The following is a 23,552-nucleotide window of genomic DNA, read 5'->3' on the forward strand; positions in this document are numbered from 1 at the left end:
AGTCTTCGTGGGCACATGTTGAGAGGCAGACTCGTAGATGTCGATTTCAGAGCTACTGCACTAGTGTCTCTGGGGGGGTGCAGTGGCCTGTTGTCTGCGTTTAAGGGCCTCCGGTGATTCTGATGCACACACAGGAGTGTTTGAACATCACTGGGCTAGATTACTCTTGCCTCTCCACTGCTCCCTCCTCCTCCCAGCTGGGCCTGCCATGCAGATCCTCTGGGGGCTTTGCAAATATGTGAGATGTTCACGGGGGTCTTGCAGAGATTTTCCCACCATTCCTCTGGAGAGCTGGGTCCACTTTTACCACCCTTCCCCATACTGCCAGCAAGACACCTGGAGAGATTGTTTGGAGTGGAGAGCATGAAAGAAAGAAAGAATAATATGAGGTATAACTATCACCGACAATGTTAAGGTACTAGAGAACTTCATTACCCAAATTAGAATGTGTAGAATGTCAGTTTTAATCGTAGCCCTTAGGCTAACCTGTGCACCGGATAATGGGATTCAGCCCACAGCGCCAGATGCATTTTAGTATTTTTTATCAGTCTCAACCTGATGTCTCCTTGCCTTCCTGCGGGGGAACCACATGGTGAAATTTGACCAGCCTTTCTGTGTTCTGCTTCAACGCTGTGAGATGCATGTCCTTTGCTCTTCCTGACAGCTTAAATAAGAACGTGCCTATTTTCGTGTGTACCATGGCATATCCCACGGTTCCTTGTCCCCTGCACATCTTTGAGCCTTGTTACCGTCTGATGATTCGTAGATGCATTGAGACAGGCACACGACAGTTTGGCATGTGCCTTGGAGATCCTGTCAAAAGGTAAGTGAGGAGCTATGCAAGTAAAGGGAGGTTGGGTGGAAAGGGTTTTTTGTTTTACTTTGGGGCCCTCCCAGGAGCATTTGTAAGGATCAGGATCCCTCTGGCCCCTAGTTTACCGTGTGAGAGGCTGCCTGTTTAAAGGAACCCCAGGATCAACCTTTTGTTAAACAGGTGGTATATAGTCTAAAACGTGTTTTATAAGAGTGTGGTCCCTGGAGTCAAACTGCCTGGGTTCATATTCTGGCTCCATCCTTGGAGCAAGTTTGACTTCGGGCCAGTTACTGAACCTTCGGTGACTCAGTTTCCTTATCTGTAAAGTGGGTACAATAATAGTGCCTACCTCGTTGGGTTTGTTGGGAGGATTGGTGAGTTAATAGTGCACATATGAGCACAGTACAATAAATGGTAGCAGTTACACGTTAAAATTTTTTCTCATACAGGCACTGCCTGTGGTGTTATTGCAGCTATAGACCCTGGGACAGGCAAGAAGGCAGAAGTCCCTCAAGGCCCAACATGGGGTTATAAAAATGGGGGGAGGTGCGCAGGCCAGGGAAACAGCTCATCAAGAATTTACTTTCTTGAGTCCATTCCCCATAAACAGGTTTGCGGAATATGGCTGCATCCTAGAGATCAGAAATGTTCAGTTCTTTGCTGACGGCCGCTCAGTGGTCGACAGCATAGGCAAGAGACGCTTCAAGGTCCTCCATCAGGGCCAGCGGGATGGTTACAACACAGCTGACATCGAATACATTGAAGACCAAAAGGTGAGGGTGGTCAGTGCCACGAATCCTGAAGCCAAGCTAGCCCCGTAGCCTGGCAGACCAAGATGATTGCAGAAGGATTTCTGGGCATGGATGGGGGCCTTGGGATTTCTCACCGATTTGCTGCTGCCACACTGAATGCTGCCAGGCTGCTGTTCGATTGTGGAATGGCAGTGACTGCGCCCCTTGTCTGGGCTTTCCCCGCTTAGTTGCTGATTTATATTCATGCATAAGAGATGCCAAGCCAGGCCAACCCTGGGGCCCATTCAGCATAGGAGTTAGGTCTCTGCCAGGGATACCAAGATCTGGAGCTGGATCTATACATATGTATTTTATTTTTTGCTTTATTTATATCTGAAACCTTTTTCTTTTGAGATAATTGTAGATTCACATGCACATGTCTATTTTTAACTGTGCAGCCTGGCCAAGAGCCCTTCCCAATAATCCATCATCCCATAAGGCAGAAAGATGACATGTCCAGTTAATCCTTGGTTTTCTGAACTAACGGGTAGAAGAAGAGGTAAATAATCCCATAAGTGTTTATATTTACATTCACTACATAGTACAAGATTAATAAACATTTGCTCAACGAATAAATGTATTTGACATGGAAGATAAAGTTACATACAGAGACACAGACACTGCTCCCTCTCTTCCCGGGGAGCAGTGGGAAAGCAGATGTTTAAACAATGAAAAGGAGAGAGGCGTGAACAAGCACAACCTAGTTTAACAGCACACCTCCACTCAGGCCAGTTAGCATCACTGGTTTTCTATATGTCTGGCTGTTTCAGCTCATTTACCCAGCTGAACCTTTCTCTGTCCTCCACCCTCAGCAATACTTACACACAGTCCATCCTCTGGCTGAGGAGCCTTTCACACGCTACACAGGAGAAAGCCAGAAGCGGGAGTCTTCCCGTAGGATGACAGGCTGGATGCTCAGATAGGCAGGTGTCGAAAGGGGCTCTAGGCATGAGGGAGAAGGTACAGAATGCTTCACTTCCACTTTGATACTTTCAGGTTCAAGGAGAGGATTGTGCTGAGCTCATGGGATTACATAACTGTGTCTATGAGCAAGCGTCGTCATGGTTTCATTCACTCAAATCATCTCTGAAGAATCGGATACTCAATCATTTTGGTCCAATGCCAGAGAAAGATGCTGATCCCCAGGTATATAAAAATGTCTCTTTGTAATCAGTCACCCCCTCCAGATGAGAGAGCCTGGGGTTTGTGATTAGATGCGTGTGTGGTTTCCACCCAGCAAATTTAGCGTAGAGAGGAAGATGGATCCGAATCGGTCTTGTTCGGCTGGGCAGTAGGCATCATGGGTAAGAACAAAAGGACCCCACATCAGAACTGGAGGAGCTAAAGTAAAGCAGTAGGAACTTGGATCCAAGATAGGTTTTAAGAGATTAGTTAAGTGAGAGGATGGGAACACAGGCACCATCAACAGAAGAACCTTTAATTGTGAGTCCAGATTCCCACCATGATGATGTGTTAGGGTGACAGGATTCACAAAAGGCCAGGCTTAAGAGAAGGGTACCTAGGGAGCTGAGACCAAAGGCTGCCACTTCCTGGAGGCTTCATAACTCTCTCCCTGATTGCTGCAGGAGCAAGGAGTGAGGAGCTAGGGCCAGCCGCCTTACAGGCTTCCAACTGCAGGATCACAGAAACCCTTCACCCCCAGGTCCCTCCACGCTTAGCCCTGCAGGTCCAGACCCCTGCCATTGTCCTCATCAGGGATGAACAAGTTTTCCTGAGACAACTGACCCAATCCTTAAATTTACCCTTGGCTGAGTTATACTAGAAAAGAGTTCATTAGATTCTACTGGATCAGTCTATTTCCCGGAGGGACAGGTCCATTTGAGAGATCAAGCTGCAGATCTGGAGCTCTCCAGGAAAGTGGAGATAGTTAAGTTTCACCAAGCTTTGTTTGCCTGGTGTACGTCAGGGAATACTCTCTCTAGGACAAGGCTGGAGATATCCTAGTCAAATATTTTCCCCCCATCACCTTTCCACATTCTGACCTGGTTCCTGCATAATCGCCTCCATAACTTCCTTGATTCTTTCCCTGTACTCATTCCTGACTTTATCACAATAGTAAAATAGAATATGTATATTCTGACTTCCATGCCAAAAAACTGGTCCTCCTTACCTCTCTAGCTGTGTGACCTCGGCTAAGTCCTTTCCCCTTTCTGACTTTTCCGCCCATCTCTGAAATGAGGGAGGTAGACAACGAGGTCTCTAAAGTCCCTTCTTCCTCTTGCATTCCGACGCTGTAAAACACCAGTCTGTTCCCTAATGCGCTGCAGTGTCTTGGTTTCTCCGGGCCGCAGAGGTGGCTCCTTCTCCCGCCCCCATTCAAAGGCATCGTGAATGTTGGAGGGAGAAAGGCCATTGCTTCCAGATGATCCAGCTCCTGGCTCTGGGCCACTGTGACTCAGGACTACGGCAGAGCTCTGAGAAACCTCATGGTCAAGCTGAATGTTCCCCTTCACCTTCTGGAAAGCATTCTCCCCTAGTCAGGCAGAAGATAGCGATCAGCAATGGTAACAGCATCTTCCACAAGACAAAACACAGGTGCCACTGTGTGATTCATAAGGGCTCAGTGACACAGAAAGCCGAAATCTTGGGTTTCATTTCACGTCTTATTAGGACTGTTGCTTTGGCAGCCGCAGCAGCAGAAAAAATAAAACCCATCCAGTTTGGTCGAGTCAGTGCTGTAGCCCCAGTGGTCCCATTAATAAGAATGTTCTAAGCCTCTGCAGGAGGTTTCTTAGGAACCACCACACGTGTTCACATCAGCTTAAACATCTTTGTTAATGATCCTGGGAAATACGGTTCAGGATATGGCAATCTAACATTCAGAACTCATCATAGGAGGGATAACACGTTACAGACTGCAGCGAGGGACAGAAAGAATCCAAATGGAGCTAGAGGCACAGAGAAGCAAAGAGGCAGTGAAGGTTGTGGGAGAATCAGGTGACCAGTTTGGAAGCAAACAATCCCGCGTGTAGAATGTGGTTCTCTGCGGTCCTAAAGCCAACCTTCTGAAGGGTGTGGGCAGAAAGCTCATTCGGGGCTTAGTAGGAAATTAAGTCACCAATGTCTGCAACGTGTACCTGGGACGCTGCTGACACACAGAATTTTGGTGCAGGATCACTGTAGGATAGGAAAGCTCTTTATTAGAGGAATCCTGGGATGGAATATATTTCTATGTGACTGTGTTTTCCAATTGGAATTTTTGCAAAGTGGGATCGCTGTGCTTTGGGGCTGTGAATCATAGGCTCTGGTTTTAGGGGAGAAGCTAGCCGTGGCCCCGTTTAGTGAGCTGGCATATGTGGACTCTGTTGCCTTCAGCCAGAAACAGGGAAATGGAGGTAAGAGACATGCAAAGCCTAAGGGGTCATGAGAACTGAAGACCCATATGCTCTATGCATCAGGCCAAAGGGCCTAAACAGAATCTAAGAGGTGGAAGAGGCTGAGTAGCTGTCTCTCAGTATCCATGGGGGTTTGGTTCTAGGAGGCCCCATGGATACCAAAATCCCTTCTATAAAATTATGTAGTGCAATGAGTACAGTCAGCCCTCTGCATCTACAGGTTTCACATCTACAGATTCAACCAACCAGTTTTGATCCATAGTTGGTTGAATCCATGGATGTGGAGGGCCGACTGTAGTAGATAGTTCGGCTTGTAAAATCACACTGGCTAGAAGGTATGGTGTATTCGTTAGGAAACTGATGTGTTTGCTTTAATCACTACCAAAAATAACTGTAGCTTAAACTAGATAGAGAGTGTAAGTCATAGAGATGGAGGGCTGGGGCACCCCTGTTCCGTGAGATCATTCAGACCCAGGCTCCTTCCTGACAAAGCCCTTTGAGTGTTGCCCTCATCCTCCTGATGGAAGAAGACTGATCATCAGCATGTCTGTGTTCTAGCTAGGGGAAGGGGAGACAAAGAGGAAATGAGGGCGCATGCCCCTTTCCCAGAGCATGGCCTAGAAGTCACACTTACCACTGCCTTTTACATCTCCTTAGCCAGGACTTTGTCTTATGGCCTCACCTAGCTGCAAGGGAGGCTGAGAAACGTAGCCTTCCCACCCCCACCCCCTGGGTGGCTGTATGCCCAGCTAAGATAAAGGGAAATAGAGATGGGGGGTAATTAGCAGTCCTTGCCACACACGGAAGCAGTTCCACCTGGGATGTTTCCTGGCAACTTTGGAAGCCTACAGGCTAGGATCACCTCCACAGGAATAAGACGAACCCATTGCGTTTCTCTTGCAGATCAACCCCAATGGCCCAGCCTGGTGCTGGTGGACATTAGCGGTTCTTCCACTGGAAAGCCGAGCTCAGCTCCCGTTCCTAGCCATGAGGTCCCTAAAGGATAGACTGAACGGTATTCGGCGAGTCCTGGCCTTTATATCCCGAAACCAAAACTAGTGAGTGGATTGCTGAAAAGGAGCTCCCACGCTCCCCTCACCACCATGGGGGAGTCGTCTTGTAAATACACCTAACTGCAATAACATCTTAGAAGGAAGCATCAAACAGAGGCATTAGCATGCTATTGATCAGAAAGAGATTAAGTAGAAAGACCAAAAGAATGTGATCTGTTTGAAACTTTCTTTCTTAAGATGCTTCTTGACATGCTGCACAACTACATGCACAGCAGAGGTTGTTTAAGAGCCCAGAAGAAAAAAAAATTTTTTTTGATTTTGACGTAAAATTTTCTCAAAGTTTAAAGTGATTTTGCTTTAATTTTCTGTCTTTCATAGACGAATGACTGTGTGGTTGAAATGTGATGCCCAGTTACTAATCATGTTGCTGCATTATTTCACTGACTTTTGAGGTGTCATTCCAAATGGTTCATATTTTATATAGCGTTGTGTAAAGTAATGTTCATACTTCCTTCTGTATTAATAATTTATTTTCTGCACTACCATATCCTTTTTTTCTACATGTATGTTTGTAACTATTTAAGTGTGCATTACTGAAAAATACTGCTTTATTTATTGATGTGGTTTACCATGTACCTAGGGGGAAGTAACAATACTAGAAACGTGCAATTTTTGCTTTAACAGTTTTTGCTACATTTGATCCCAGTTCTTGAACCATTTTTGTATCTATCCAATTGGATGCTTAAAGGAAGTTCAGAATCATGCCAAGATCATCTATCCTTACAGATTCTATTTTGCTTTCAGTTTGAATCCAACAATATAAAATACTTAAGGGATTTGGCATAGGTTGTGGAATAAGCCAGGGTACAATAAAAGTAATCCATTTTCTATGTGTCATACAGAGCCAGGATGAAGGAATTATTTTCCTGGAATCAAGAGATGAATTAGAGGAGTGTCTTCTATTACAATCTCTTATAGGCATTTATTTCAGCAATCTAATTACATCTTAATTTCTCCCCAGGGCAGTTAGTAATGGGACTTTCAGGCAGGATAATACTTAACCCTTCAGAGGTAATGGTTTTCAGTCTGGCGTGTCACAGCCATGCCCAGCTAGCCTCCATACCTCACCTCTTCTCAGGGTTCTGAGGATCAGGGCCTGGCTAGCGTGTGTGCAAACACTTGATGAAGGACGGTTCATTATTAAAAGTGTAAAGAAGCCAGGAAAGAGGGTAGAACCCTTTAAGAAACCCTCAAACTATCTTTTTGGCTTTTAAATCTTTTCAAAGGAAGCAATTAATCCATGATTTTATCTAAACACGGTCTTTCCTCCTCACTGAGATGGGCCAAAGATTTCAATACAGGGGAAGAATAGTGGTAAAGGGGGTAAGAGTGAGGTCTTGTTTAGCTTGCTTAGTGCCAGTTTGATTTCTTTAGTGCCAGGACAACCTGAAAACAGGAGTGTTATAATGACAGAGTGAAAAGATTAGGACAGCGAAGAAGTGAATCGTGTTGTTCCTACCTTCACGCAAATTATCCTCCCCCCATGTGACTCTGGACAGCTGCAGTGCGAGACTCCCACACAGCCCATCCACTCCGTTCCCGCTAGAGGTTAATGCCTCAGGTGATCAGTCTGGCTTCTTCCATCACCACCTGTGGCCAGAAACAGAAAAGGGAGAATGAGATGATCCAGGCAACAAACAAGAGATTCATGTAAGCAGAAACCAAATAACCTTTTCTGCACCTTCTTAATGAACACCGTGTTGTCAGAACATTATGTTACCAGGTTTGATGTTTGGAGCCCAGCTGGGCTGGTAAAGAATGGAAGCATAGGTGTGGTTACTGCCTAAGCAAACTCTACAAGGCTCAGGTAGGAGGAAATGAAAGGCTCCCTCTCCCACCTGGTGCCCAACCATGTGGTCATAACACAGTCCTAGGACAGTAATTTCCTACTGTCTAGTGTAAATGCAAGAAAGAAAAGGGTCATAAGTGTCTTGGATTGCTAGATGTGTTACTTTTGTGATTTCACTTTTTCTGAGCACCAGTTTGTCAACTAGCAAGTGGTGGGGATAAATACTGCATGTAGGGTTCTTATAACATTACATGAGATAATATATATACATCACTTAGCATAGTGCCTAGCACGTAGGAGTCATTCAACAAATAGTAGCTACGATTAGATTATTCATAGTTACAAATATCATCAGGGGACTACATTGGCATAAAACCCTGCCTTTACACACAATACCCATTTCCAATTCCTTTAAACTTGGTTGGGGGAATCCACACCTCTGATTTTCAGACCATAACTTGATGAAATATTTACATGTAATGCCTTTGAGAGTCAAGTCTGTTTGGGAAAATGAAAAGACTGGAAAACAAATTAGGGTCAGAGATAAGGGAGAATCCCATACCAGCAAATTTTTCCTCTTTCAAGAGGGCTAAAAATTAGTGTTGTTTGGAGGTCTAGAATTTCTGATATAACGAAAGCCTTAAGTTCTAGCTCCATTAGAATAACCATCTCATCACTTCCTGCTCTCCAAAATGTATAAAATTCCACATCATAGAATATTTCGCGTTGATAAGAGAGGACCTAACTCCAGCAAATGTAGCTTGGCAGAATTGCACTTTTCTCTCAGTAGCCTGGATACATATTTGGACTGTTTTACAGCAAGCTTTTGTTTCAGTAGTGGTGGGAGGCAAAGTGCAAGGCTAAGCCTTGGCTTTCTTTGATATGTACTTGAATGGGGTAATCAATTGGACATGACTATTTCACTGCTTGTAAATTGATTTTGCTGCAGAGCTTGGGAATAAAGAGTATATACAGGAAAAACATAAAGTTAAATCTAGGCCAGAAGGACAAGACTTCCCCCTTGGTAGTTAGTGCCATTTATTCAGCTAATTTTCCTGTTTATTGTGATTTACCTAGTCTTTTCCTAGTAGGTTATTTTCTGTGTGTGTGTATGTGTGTGTGTGTGTGTGTGTGTGTGTGTATATAGATGTGTGTGTGTGTGTGTGTGTATATAGATGTGTGTGTGTGTGTGTGTATATAGATGTGTGTGTGTATATATATATATATATATATGAGTGTGTTTGTGTATATATGTACATGTGTGTATATATATTAGGTACCAAGCAGACATTATGCCTTTCTGCTTCGTACTGTACTATTGCTGCTAGCTAATAACCAGCAAAATGTAGAAAATGAAAAATGATAAAACTAATTTTCTGTAGACAACTTGGAGAAAAGAGTGCTTGCTCCTTACTCAGTGGGGTAGAGAACTGACTGTGTCAACAGTTTGCCTTTTCTGAAGGCCGACTGCTTCTAGCCCCTTGCTGCTGCAGCATGCTGGGACTCATGGAATCACTGCACATGTGGCCCTTCCAGTTCTGCCTGTGGAGCCGGACTGGGCTCAGATAGTCCCATGTCGCTGGCTGTTGGAGCAGTGGAGCTCTGAGGCTGGTTCACAGCACTCAGAAGTCTCTTACTGTCAATAGATCGCATACTGTTGATAGACTGGAACCCGCTGGGGGCTGTGTTTCCCCTCACCAACCCCATTTCCAAGATGGGAGTTTTATTCAGGGACTCATTCCTTGAGTTCCCAACATGTTGACTTTGCATCCATTTCTGTTTCCTAAGGCAGAATCATAGCAGAGATATGTAATCGAGATGCAAATAGAAGGCAGCCCAAATAAGGGAAAAGGACAGATTTTCAGCCCATTCTTGGGCTTGAGGAATGAGGTTTTGATTTGATAGAAGACAGTTCTGAGAAGCAGCCAGCTGCATGGGCTGCAATTTGTGGCCTTTCCTGAGTGCAGAAAGAAGGAAAAGGAGCCAAGTAAAATGTACACGTTTGGTTCCTCTTAGAATGATAGCTCCCACTGTTCGACTATTTAATAATCTGGATTATGCACATCCAGAGGTGAAATGAAGACATTTTCCTTTACAAATGGGTATTTTCAAATGAGCTAAATTAACCTTGAGAGAGAAGTGCCTGTAATCTCTGTTCCTGGTGTCATTTTCAAGCTTTTGCTTCGTGACTGTGTAGCCATTTAAAGTTTACAAAGCAACACTGTAGCTTATGCATCATTTTAAAACTTGCTTGACATTTATCTGTAGTCAAAGCAAAAATAATAAACAACAACAAAATCAAAGGAGAGCAAATAGTTCAATGTGGCATCGTAAGCTTATTAGATAAACTAGTTCCGTCATTTTATGCAGTTCTCAGTAATGCCAGGATTAAAATATCCAGCAAGCCATTTAAACAGTGGCAAATGTGTCTTTGTGTTTGTAATTCCAGTTGTTTGTTAAGCAGCCATTTTACTCTTGCACTGTAATGAGCTGAAAGGGGAATTAAGATAATGCTTTTTTTTTCTTCCCATATTGCTATTCAACTACCTCTATATGCTTGATGTCTCTTTAGGGTCTTCTTTCCTCTAAATCTGTACAAAAGAAGTTTCAGCTCATCTATGTTGTAATAACAATGTGATATAGACAGTCTTTGTGAAAGCTTGTTGTTCATTAAAAAATGTTTCCTGTTGTCTCACTTTGTATCTAACACAACTCTACCCATACTTTAGGGCAAGAATTGCCCAAATAACTTCAGCTTTTTGTTTTTTTTTTTTTTTTTACGTGGGCCTCTCACTGCTGTGGCCTCTCCTGTTGCGGAGCACAGGCTCCGGACGCGCAGGCTCAGCGGCCATGGCTCACGGGCCCAGCCGCTCTACGGCATGTGGGATCTTCCCGGACCGGGGCACGAACCCGTGTCCCCTGCATCGGCAGGCGGACTCTCAACCACTGCGCCACCAGGGAAGCCCAGTATCTTTTTGATGGAAGCTGAATAGAAAGGAAAGGGATCAGAACATCTATTTTGTTCTTGTTCCTTTTGGTTGTAATACATTTGACCAGGAGATCTTCCAAGGAAATAGACCTGCACTCAGAAAGCAAGCTCTTATGTACGTGACAGTGAGGCAGGTGTGAACTGATTAAACTAATTGTTTAAAAATGCACCAGAAAAGCTTGTTGTTACTAATTATATTGAACCTTTTTGCTAATAATCTGCCCCTACTTTATTTGTCAATCCATTCATATATTGAGTTTGCTTAAAGCAGAGCGCACTACCTACTCTGTTTTCTTTGGCATGATAAAATGTTCATGAAAGCAAATTACACGTTTTATTTCAATTAAATGGTTTCTCAACAATAGGCTAAAGCTAAGGCCCACAGCATGAACCCTTTGACAGGAAAATTGGTAAAACTGACTAGGGCAATGAGCAGTGTCGACTGAGCTGACTGTGGCACGAGAGCTTCAGCAACATCTCACCTCCTTTACGGTACAGATGTTAGGCTCGTGCCATTGAGGACTTCACACAGGTTCTATTTTACCACTGAAGAAAAAAAGACATAGGAGTAAAACAATTAAAAAAAAAACAAAATGATAGAACACTCCACTTGGGCCTGACCTTGTTCTTTGTAACAGGATCTTTCGGGTAGTTGAGAAAAATCAGAACTCCTGCCAACCAGGGCCCAAAGGGGACGCTTGGCTCTGTTGGACTTCGCCCTTCTGTGCCTCGTCTGCTACTGTCTGGTTCTCATGAGATAGAGCACACGCTGGCCAAAGGCACGATCTTCCCTCCGAGGCAGTTCTTCTGCCCAGAATGCCTGCCTAATCCTTTCTGGAGAACTGGATTGGATCATCGAAAAAGAAGGTCTTGTTTGAGCAAAGCCAAAGCCAACACTTGCTGCTTCCTCTCCTCTGGGATCCACCCTTTTGAGTTCTCCAGGGCCAAAGATGCCTCCCTAGAAGGAACTCCCAGTCTGAAAATAAGATAGGAGCAAGAGAAGGGAAGGATAAATGCCCTAAATCCACAGGCTCTCAGATGTTTAAACATTGCCTTCCCCTCTTATGTTTTATGAGTTCTTAACTCCAGGAGGGGCTGAGGTGGGATGGGAAGGGGGTGGTGTCAATACTTTCCATATTGGCTTCTTCCAGGCAATGCAGAAGCTTCCCAGCCAGACTTGTCCATGGTCAGCCCAGTGCAGAGCCATGCCTTGGTCAAGGCAGAAGAGCGGAGGCCCCAAGGAGCCCTGCTTCTGGATCTCGGAGCCCACCTCTCCCACCCTCTGTTTCTGCCGATTTCCCCATTTCAACTGATCCTCCCATTGACTGGCCACCCATGTTTACTGTCCTCTTATACACATGTATTAGCCAGTGTCATTGTTGCATTAGAAAGCCCTGAAAAACCCTTTCCTCTGCTTATTGAAGTGTTGCCCTCTAGCCCTCCTGCAGAACACCACCTACCTCCCAGTAAGGCAATATCAACAATTTCTGGATACCACAAGGGCAATGAAATTAAGTAAGTCCCCAAATAGCTTACTTAACAGAAGTCCAGTTTCGCTATAAAAATCTTGCTTCTCTTGGATATTAGAGGTGCATTATGGAAATACTCAGCACGGTCTCGGGAACAGGGGAGATCACTGGCCCCTTTGACCCATCAGGACGCCCATTGCCACACCTGGCGTGCAACTGCATTCTCAGGACCACGTACTCCTCCTGCAAGCCCCAGTGAGCACTTTCGTAAGAGGACCAGGGAGGAGGGCTAGGGAAGCATGAAGTCCACAAATGGAGTTAAGCTCTTCAGTTCCGGCAGTCTACAGGGATGAGTTCCAAATGGTGGGAGGGAAGGAGGGAGGGAAAGAAGGGTGTGGAAATGGTTAATCATGACAAATGAAGTGACTTCCTTTTCACCGCCTTCTAGACAGAACTTCAGGCATCCTCTTCTCGTGGTGACTGGATTTGATCTTCCATCCTGATTGGGGATGCCACTTATGTCCAAACCAAGACTGCAGTCATGTCTTCAGGAAGCAATGACTGTCATGTTCTTAAACCTTAGGCATTCAAAGACCCTGCTAACATGCACCGAGTGTCTCCTGCATGCCACGCTCTTTTCTAGGTTTTTAAATATTTAGCTTCTTGTGGGATCCTCCCTATGATCTAGGAAGTAGATCCCTAGTTCCATGTTATAGGGGAGTAAACTGCAGCACAGGGTGGTTACGTTACTTACCTAGGGTCATACAGACTAAAACCTGGGCAATGTGATTCCAGAGCCCACACCCTTAACCAGTATTATGAGCTGCCCACCACGCGGTGCTACGGACCCAGGAGAACAACTCAGCTGGTGGATACTCGGTTGGGGAACCTGCAGTAAGGGGGACAGCAAAAGAGCAGCTCCCATTTACCGAATGTGAACAATGCGCTGGGTGCTGTGCTTCACATTATCTTGTTTGGTCCTGAGGTAGGTGCTGTTATCACCCATCATTTACAGAGGAGGATGCTGCGGTTCGGAAAAATAAAGCAACTCGTTGAAGGCCACGCAGCTGGAGGCAGGGAGGCTGGGCTTGGGATCCAGGCTGTCTCACTCCACAGTTGTTAGACTGCGTCTCATGAAGCCCACCGCTCTCACTTCTCGGGCCTTGGGTTTGCTGTATTCCCACCAGTGCCTCCCCACCCCCACCAACAGACATTTATCTACCTTAACAGGAAGACCAGAAGCAAGAGATTTCAAGGTTGGTTCGTAGGTCCAATAATCCCATCAAGTGCCTGGTCCACTTCCATCTTTCCTGAATGTTTTTAAAGCCTCATTATTAATGAAACAGCTTCACAAAGAAAAGAAGGCTGTCTACCTAATCCTTCCCACTGGGGCCAGATGCCTGAAGCAGGGGGGTTTGTTGGCCATCAATACAGGACTATAAATCCACAGATGAAGGGATTTTTTAAGTAGAATAAGGTACTTTGAATTCTCCCTAGAACAGGTTGCGACATCTTACTGGTTCCGTCATTAATTATGAATTAAATAAAATCTTTGACGTGTGTTCAAAAATAAGTGGAAAAGGGGGGTCTTCTGATGCTCACCTCTACTTCAAAGTTCAGATGGGAGGGTGTTCACCAGAGGCCTTTCTGCCTATAGGAACTGGCAGCAAAATAGAGGCTCAGCGACAGTGGTAATTCTTAGTCCAGGCCCTGCAAGGGCAGTAGCACCTCCGACTCATTCACTTGTTAATGGAACAAGTATTTACAGGACACATTATATGCTAGGCACTGGGCTACAGAGAAGAACACAACATGTCTGTTTCCTTGAGAGGCTCACAGCCTAGGGAAGAAAACACAGAGCATCATACAGAGCATTACTTTCCTCAAAGGAAAATCACCTAATCTTGCTTGGGGAGGTATTCAGGGAAGGCTTCCTGGAGGAGATGGTGCAGAAGCTGAATCCTGAAGGACGAGAAATTTTCCAGATGAAAGAGTGGAGGGGTTGAAGAACATTCCAGGCAGAAGAAACACATGAAAAAAATCTAGTGGTCCATCAGCCAATCGTGTGGAATATTGTGAGCAGTTCAGCCTGGCAGAGCACAGGGTTCAAGGCACGGTGGTTCCTGACAGGGAAACAGGGCCCAGTGCCAAACACTTTTGTTTTATCCTGATTGAAACCACCAGCTGCTCTGTTGCAGGGCTAGCGTGTGAGAGCCCAGCCTGCCAGCCAAGTCAGGGTTCGTGGGGTAACCGCCACGGGAGTCCTCTCGGCACAGCCTGACTCCTGCTGCTGAGCCCAGGAGCCCCATTAGGGTTTGGACGAGAGAAAGAGAAGTGAGGGTTTGTGGGTTGGACATGCTTTGCGGAGTGATTGGAACCTTCAGAAGTGGGGAGGCCAGGGTGGAGTGGGGAAAGAAAGGAGTTGGCAGGGCTGGAGTGAGGGTTGTGATTTATAAGACCTGAAGGCTTTGGGACAATGGGCCCAGATGAATCTCTTCACCTTGATCAACCAAACATAAGCCAGGGCCCCGGCTGTGGGCCGCTGGAGCTGGCTCATCCTGGCTCACAGAAGCCAACTGTTATGATTTCAGAAATTTTACAGGGCGGTTGTTAAACACGGCCATTATTTTAAAACGAGTTATATAAACTTAAAATTAAATACATTACGTTAAAAACAAAGTAATGGATACTCAAAGTTTATCACTTCCTAATTGTTGTACTACTTTTCATTCTCATCAGTGACATCAGGTTGGTAGCCAAAACCAGCCATGGTGTGTGCTGTACGGCACACTGGAAGTTAGGGGTCCTCTCCCAGGGAGCCGTTTGCTACATTTTTACCAGCACAGCACTGGCTCTGGGTCTTTTTCCTTTCTCCAACTCTCAGCTTACCCCCAATGCCAATAGCTGTTTTCAGGAAAATGCAATCCTGAAAACTAATTCATGTGGACATGCAAAGTTCTAGGAGTCCAGATTTCTGGTTTGGGCTCTTAGATAATTTATTCGTGCTTTAACAGAGTCTTCTGGGGACGCCAAGATGGTGTGATCGACAAGACATTTTCAGACCAACCTTTTCAGCGGCTGTTGAAATGGACGTAATAGACAACGATCCCCTCTATGCTTTTGTTTGAGGTCATCCCTCCACACTCACCCCCTTCAGACCACAAGCCTGAAACTATTCCCCCGACCTAGGATTTCTGTGGAATTAAGCAGCTGAATCCTCATCATTCATCCCACTAAGGTCATGACAAAATGGACTGACAGGTCCTCAGCCCAGGAGATCCCAGCTAGAGAGATTCACTTTTACCACCACTACACAAGGGTAAATAATAATAATAATAGCAGAAGCAGGTAATATATATTGAGTGCTTACTGTGTACCAGGCAGTGCACTTTAGTGCTCACAAGAGTTCTGGAAGGCAAATACCATTACCATTACCATTTTATAGAAGAGGAAACTGAGGTTCAGAGAGGTTAAGGAACCTGCTCAAAGGCACAGAGCAATCAAGCTGCGGAGGGAGATAGGAATCCAGGCAGTCTGCTTCCAGAATGCTGCTTTCTTACCATGGCAGGGAGCTTTCTCCTATCAAAGGTGTCCTCATGGCTCTTCCCCGGGCTTGGCTGGGACTCATCCTCTCCTCTCTCTGACCAGCTTATTCTCTCTCCCTGCCCACTACAGGATGGCACACCTAGGGGCTTAGATGTATGGCTGAACTTGACCGTTAAGTGAGAAAATCACAGATCATTTTGTGATCCTTCCAATGTATTAAAACAAACAAAAATATGAGGAAATGCCAAAGATAAGGTTACAAAATTTGTGGTAACACATTCACACATTTAATACAGAGCTTAATGCAATATAATTTTGCTATTCACAAGAGAAGTGGGGAGTTTGTTCAATGAGGATAGAGTTTATTTTGCAAGATTAAAAAGTTCTAAGAATCTGTTGCACGACAATATGAATATAGTGAACACACCTGAACTTTACACTTAAAGTTGATTAAGATGGTATATTTTATGTTATGTGCTTTTTACCACAATTTTTAAAAAAATTTTATAGTGAGTATACAGAAAAAAAAAAAAAAAAAGGAAACCCCAAAGATAAGGTTACAAAATTTGTGGTAACACATTCACATATTTAATTACAGAGCAGTTTAATACAGCATGACTTTACTATTCACAAGATAAATCCAATATTTATATAAAAATTAATTTGTGTTGCACTATACGCAGTGTTGTCTGAAAGTGGGACACAAGCTTTAAGTTGTATGATGAATGGTGTCTTTGTCCAAACCTATCAGTGAAACTCTGTGAATGTATGAAAAATAGCCTCGTTGTGAGATAACCTCAAACCCTGAAGTCGGTCGTGAATGTAAGGCCTTGATCAAATGACTTTCCTAGCTGCCCCGGCCATGTTTTGCCCTGCCCTGACATAAGCCTTCTGGCAGCAGAGGGCCTCTCGCAAGTACTGTCAATTTCATCCTCGGTTTCACAGCTCTGACCCGCACTGTAGTTTCCAGAGGGACTGCCCAAGCTTGAAAACCCTTCCAGGCTGAAACAACCTTGTCCCGACTTTTTTGGTCATTCAAGCAGATAGTTTAACCTTATTTCGTCATTCTTTTGTTGTAACTTTTAAAAATTGACGTATAGTTGATTTACAGTATTGTGTTAGTTTCTGGTGTACAGCAAAGTGATTCAGCTATATATATATTTTTTTTTCTTTTTCATTGTAGTTTACGACAAGTCGTTGAATATAGTTTCCTGTGCTATACAGTAGGACCTTGTTGTTTCATCATTCTTTATATTGCTGTATCTCACTAGTTATCACCTTTATTGTGTCACACACAAATGCAGAACTTTATGTATCTGCTCTCTAGAAAAAGGCATACACACTATTTTGAATACACTTTGCATATATACAGTTTACAGACCTCCTCGGAATCAATGAAGCCCATTCATGTGCTCTCTGTCTAAGAACTTTCTACACACTAAAGTCCACACTCTTTTTTTTTTTTTTTTTAGTTTTTGGCATTTTACTAATTTTCCACATGTGAAAACCATAGTTATAATGTTTTGATTTTATCAATATAAAGGAATAGTTGTCAAGGTAGGAGAATATTATTTTATTTAACGTTTTGTTAGCTTTATCTGCAACTTTTCAATATGTATAAACATGATACACATACTTCTGTTGGTACACTTGCTCTGGACCCTGAAGATTTAGGGATAGGCCTGGCTTTCACTATGAGTGTGAATGTAAAGTCCACACTCTTTAATAGGAAGTTCTAAGCCATAATTGTTTGAGGTCACCAAGGTTAACATAAGAGCCCCATAATATACCAGTGATTTGGTGGTGGTTCAGCATATCAGGACCACATGCTAAATTTGAACTTGACCCAAACTCCCAATTTTCCCAGTCTGACCAGTATGAGGACCCAAACTACCAACTTTCCCAGTCTTGACCAGTTTGAGGACTGCACCCCACACCTCCCTCTGACTTGGTCTCCCCAGCATGCTGACTATTTGGCTACAGCCTAGAATTGACCCAGAAAACAAGCAAATGTAAATACTCACTGAATCTCTCTGGGGCCATTCTGTGTAAATAGAAAATGTATATAAGTCGTTCTGCCTTTGAGAATCTGCTAAAAGCCATATACATAGGTACATATATTTGGGGGCTCTTAGAGCCCCCTGACATGCATTTATGGACCATCCTGCCTAGAGGACCATAGGCAGCTCTATTTACTTTCTGCCTTCTGACCTGGGCCCTTCTTGAAATAGTCTTTCTCTGACTCTAGGGTCTAAGCTAAAGCCAATTGGACGTTCACCTCCTGGTTTCCCCCGTTTTATTCGTCTGGTAGTCTCTGTCCTTGCCCCACCACACCTGAGCTCTCCCATCTTGGATCCATAGTTATATTTCCACCTGGTTTCCCTCCTTTACACCTTTAGCCCTTATTTTCTGAGGCTCGCATTACATCATTCTGGTCTTTTGGTCTCAGCGTCCCTTTTTCCCCATTAGCCTCCGAACACCGCGTGCCTCGTCATCCTCTGCCTGGCCCAGCTCATGGTTCCCAGCATCTCCCACAAACAGGCTTTGCCTTATTCTCCTGAAGAGCTTCCTTATGGCTTCCCAATATACATTTGCATTTTGATTATGGTCCCCATAGATTTTGGCTTTGCCAAAAGAGAAACAAAACCCACACCTCAGGAAGCCATGTTATATATTTTTTAAAAGTCTCATTCTGTCTCTCCTTCTATCCTCTACTGGCTTCCACCATTCAAAAACCCTCCTTTTCCAGGAGTAGCCTTACACCTCTCCCCACCTCTCCCATCCCTTAGCTGTGGAGCTAAATGGTAGAACATTCTGTCTATATGGCTAAAGAAAAGTGGTCATCACATCGAGTCCAGAGATGTATATGTGGGGCTCACAAATAAAACCAGCTCATTTTACTCTTTTCAAACAGAATTTTAGCTAGGTTATTTCTAATAATAGCCATCCATTGGGGAAAATGAATAACTACCAATTTACAAAATGGGATTATGGAATTTTTCAAAATGAGCACTAGATAGACAAACTCTTGGGTTAACACTCCTCGTTGACCTAGAAGTGCATTGCAAAAAGAAGATAGTGTATTTCTGATAATGAAAACATTGCCCCTGTACCTAACCTTTTTTAGGTTAACAGTGGTGCACATACACTGTGATCCCTCTAAGGGCAGTGGGACCACATTCTAAATCATTTTCTTCAGAGCTTATCTTGAGGAACATGGTAGTCATATCTTCCTGGATATCCCCACCCATCTGGTCCTTGGGACATGAGTTGATACCTTATATAGGAACCAACTGCTGTTAGAGGAAGGAGTTTGAAGTTCAGTGGTTCATCTAGAATATCAGATCAGGAGATTTAAGAACTCCAGATGTATTAATTTGGGTAAGTGCAGCCACAAAACTTGCTGGGACCTCAATAGAGGTAGAGAAGGAAAAGTAGCTGGTATTAGATAAGATTGCGGGAGGGGAAGACAACCTGGTTTGCCCCCAGAAGGGTCAAGGGGATGGAGTAGTGAGTCCTCCCAAACTAATAGTGCAGGGTGGCAAACTTGGGGAAATAAACATTTGTCCCTGTTGTGGGCTGAACTGTGTCCCCTGCAAAATTCATATGTTGAAGTCTTAACCCAACCCCACCCCCGCCCAGTACCTCAGAATGTGACTGTATTTGGAAATACTGCCTTTAAAGAGCTAAATAAGTTAAAATTAGGCCATTAGGATGGGTCCCAGTCCCATCTGACCAGTGTCCTTATAAGTAAAGGAAGGAGCACATGAGAATACAGTGAGAAGGTGGCCATCTGCAAGCCTCAGGAGAACCAGACCTGTCAGCACTTGATCTTGGACTTCTAGCCTCCAGAACTGTGAGATAATAAATTTCTGTTGTTTAAGCCACCAATCTGTGTTATTTTGTTATGGCAGCCTTAGTGAATGAATTCCACCCCCTTTCTTTTGAACTTCCCAGACTCTAAACCCCCTTCCAATATTTGAGGAAGTCCCCACTGATGAATACTGGGGGAGGCAGAGCCTCTCTAGCAGCAGCAATGGTTGCATCAAGATGGAATTCAACGTTGAGAGCATTAATAGTTCAGGCTGCCATGTCTAGTGCCCATTGAAGGCAACTGTAGGAATGTCCTGGGTGGGCTAGCTCTACAGCTAGCTTGCTCCCTAGCTCTCCCAGGGATTCTGCGAGCTACCAAGAACCTTTAAATAAATACATTTTCTCCCTATATCAGTTAGAGATGGCTTCTGTGGCTTATGATTAAGACCACTGACCGCTATGGTTCAGGTCTGCATCTGTAACCTGAGAGGAATTCAACTGCAGAAGTTTCTAGGTGTCAGGCACATTCCAAGTTGGATGGGTGATGGCCTCAGAGCTCCCAGGATTGAGGTAATTTTGAGCAGTGCTCCAGCCATCGGAGGTGCTCTCAAGAGGAACACCTGACCTGAGGTGCTTTCTTTTCTCTTTCCCACTTCCTTTTGTTCCTTCCTTTTCATTCCTCATCCTTAGCTAATGCTTTGGCTAGCCCACCGACGTTGTTCAGCCCTAAGTGGGGCCCTTGGGAGAAGGAAGCTGTGAGCCCTGCTTAGTCTGGGCTGTCTTGGGAATGAAAGCTGCCTTAGAATGCGTCCCCCTCTGCCCTATCCCAGACCTTCTTGGACTCAGCCATGAAGACTGGTAAATAAGGAAAATGCGACATTATTTTTGTGTAACCGTTGATTCTCTATTACTTGGAAACCAAGGGTCATCCTGAGACCAAGCGGTAGCTCTAAAATATCTATAAAGAAAGAATATCTATATATCTATTAAGGGCAACAAATAGTTACTAGTGGGAGGTGGGGAGTTGGGCCAAGAAGCAGGGGCACTCCGTGTGGCCGGGGGCTGGCTTAAAGCTGAGTTTCTATAACTAGCACACTACTTCTATTTAGGTGGTACATAGTGGAGGAGTAGGAAAACCAGAAGTCTCCAAATATGGTCCTTTGGAACTTTTACCCAATATTTTAAAATATAGGTTGTCCTCATCAAAGAAGGCTTTTAATAGTTTTATTTGAGGGTAACTTTGGGAGACGGATATGAGGGGGTCTATATAGCTCTCCCAGGCTACTAGTTGGTGCCACCACTCCTGGACAGGAGGCATCTATGGTCCCCAACATTATATCAGAAGGCAGTTATTCAGCCCCGAGTTCATTTTTGCTCTTAGGGACTTACACTGTTCCTCAGCCACCTGCCTGGAGCCTGACTTCCGGTTGCCTGGGCCCCTACCTCTGCTCATTGGTCTCCCAGGCACAGGACTCAGGGCTTTTGTGGCCTAATCCCTCGGGCCTAGAACATAGTTTTAGCTGATCGTTTTGCAGTGTGACCTCAGGCAGCCAGACTTCGATACCTCCAACTCTTCTTTGCCATATCTTATAAATGCCCTGGTCTTTCCTTCTCCATTCCAGCCTATGGAGTCTAGGCATGACATTGAAGACAGTCCTTTGGCAAGAGCATACACAATTAAGGGTAATTTTCAGGTTATTATTTCTCCTTTTGGGGAACTTAATAGGATTATTTGATTGAAAATGTAAAAACACAAAACAAAACAAAAAACCCAGGAGACAAATTGAATTTGTCTGAGGTAAAAGGCTTTCAAGCATTCAGCGGTGTGGAAGAGCACATTATACTTAAAATATACCCAATCCCTTATTGGATAGTTGATTTAACTTTGTTTTAAAATTTTATTAGGGGGGAAACTAAAACGTCAGTGGAGCAAAAGTTTCTATAGCAACCTGGCAGCCACACCTCTTGTAACTTATGGAATCATTAAATTACGAGGTGCAACTAAGTCTGAGATGGGCCTTGTGGGAATTGGCTGACCAATGGTTATATAACTGGAATGAGTGACGGTTTCAGCCCACTTATCGAGGAGGAGCCTGAAGCTGTGTAATATGACCCTATTGTCAGGAAGGCCTTCAACCTGGGGTGGGGATTGGGGGTTGGGAGTATATATGTTGTGTACATGTCTTCAGGAATGGGGGGGTGGGGAGTGCCCTAAAGAGTGGGAAGACAAAACCTGAGAAAACAGAAAGCCTAAGACTTCATTCTGAAAAGCTTGGTGCTACTCGGACTAGGTAATCCCTCCTGGTCTGGTTCCCTGGCAAGAATGGGCAGGCCTCCTTTTTGGGGGGGAAGGGTGGGTGGAGATGAGTACAAGCCAGATGTACTTGAGAGTAAAGTGATGTGTGGGCAAGAAAACACAGGAAGACCAGGATTGCATGCTGGCGGGTACCAAAAAAACAAATAAAAAACAACAAAAAACCTAGGCCTGGGAACCTGAGGATTTACCAAGGCTAAAAGGGCTAAATTGCCCAGTAGACACGTCCCCCGCAGCCCTCAGTCTCCTCCATCCCAAACCTATGACAACAACCGGAAATTCCCATTTATGCTCAGGTAGAAAATTGATGATAAGTATAGAGACTGCTGGAAATGAATCCCCGCCATTAGTTTCTTTTATCTCGGCCACACCTCTGCAAACCAGATGTAAATAGATGAATCAGCCCACTTTCGCTAAATGCGGGGAATTGCAGCGCCTCATATAAGGCAGCTCCTTTATTTTGCACCTGTGGATGAGAATGGTGTTTGACTTCGAGAAATTTGTTCCCAGTCTGGGTAATACGATGAAGGAGAGAGAGAAGGACATGCGTTCTATTTTCTCAGCATCCTGTGGGAGGGAAGTCTGTCACCTGATCAACACCAGCGCCACCAGAGGGGCCGAAGTCCCCATTCTCACCAGCTGCGTGAATGTTGAGAGACCGGTCTGGGGGGCTGCCCAATTCTTGGACCCTGGAAATCGCTTCTGTGTCAACCTCCCTTGTGTCTCAGAACCCACCTCTGCCCTCCCCACCCTCCCAACCAGCACAATCAGGCACCTTATTTGCGTCTTTGATCACATGTGTCTGAGAGAAGGCAGGCGTGGGAGACGGAAGAATGTTTAATTCCGTGGGAGTGGTGGTGAGGGAGGTCAGTTTGGGATAACACCCAGTACCACAGCGCTCATGTGTTGGCTCTAATACTGAAGTCCAGGTCATTTCCAAGTTGCTGAGCGACCTTCAGTCTTCTGTGAGTCACAGCTGCAGCTGAGTCACAGGCACAAGGAGAGAGGGTGTGCTTGCTTCTCATAAGCCTTCTTCCTTATCCCCGCCCCATAGTCTTCCTAGTTCTTCTTCGAGGAAGGGGCTGTGTCTTCTATTACTATTATGACAGAAGTCATGACGGCTGTGGAGTCACAGAGATCTGTCATTTACTACCTATAGATGACTTCCTCTGTCTGAGGCTTAATTTCCTTGGCTACAGTATGGGGGGAAAATAGTACCTCATGGTGTATATCAGAGGATTACTGTGAAGTTTAAACAAGATCAATCATAGAAAGAAATTTTCAGAGTCCCTGTCACACATAAGTACTGAATGAGTGTGAGTCATTATTAAGTCATTCCCCCAAATCATTTTGGAAATATTTTTGGAAGTTTCTCTGTTATGAGCTTGGTTATTGAGAATCATTTCCTCAAAACCTCATCACCCTGGAGGAAGAGGCAGTGATCCAATCCAACTTCTCAAGCGAAGGGCTGCCCCTGAGCATGTGTTGACCACATCAAAGGGCACATACCCCACAAAGTTGTGCGTGAAACATCACATGGGCTTCTCCCTGTACCTCTCCTGTACACGGTAAGGAGTGGATTATGCAGTAACTACCTC

At 44.6% G+C, this 23,552-nt stretch overlaps 1 protein-coding gene across 4 annotated transcripts in view; it reads left to right on the top strand.

Annotated features, from left to right (window-relative positions):
- The window catches only part of LONRF3 (LON peptidase N-terminal domain and ring finger 3), a 36,793-nt gene extending 25,720 nt beyond the window's left edge, over positions 1–11,073 (top strand). For 2 of the 4 annotated variants that reach the window (XM_079910209.1, XM_079910211.1), the window contains 4 exons: positions 665–823; positions 1,407–1,587; positions 2,602–2,751; positions 5,865–11,073. In XM_079910209.1, coding sequence (XP_079766335.1) covers positions 665–823; positions 1,407–1,587; positions 2,602–2,751; positions 5,865–6,020 — 646 coding nt within the window. In that variant the 3' untranslated portion in view covers positions 6,021–11,073. The remainder of the gene's footprint in view (positions 1–664; positions 824–1,406; positions 1,588–2,601; positions 2,752–5,864) is intronic. The other 2 variants (XM_079910210.1, XM_079910212.1) reach the window with 2 other exon arrangements.
- The last annotated feature ends 12,479 nt before the right edge of the window (positions 11,074–23,552 follow it).

Source organism: Stenella coeruleoalba, assembly GCF_951394435.1.
Source record: "Stenella coeruleoalba genome assembly, chromosome: X".
NCBI lineage: Eukaryota > Metazoa > Chordata > Mammalia > Artiodactyla > Delphinidae > Stenella > Stenella coeruleoalba.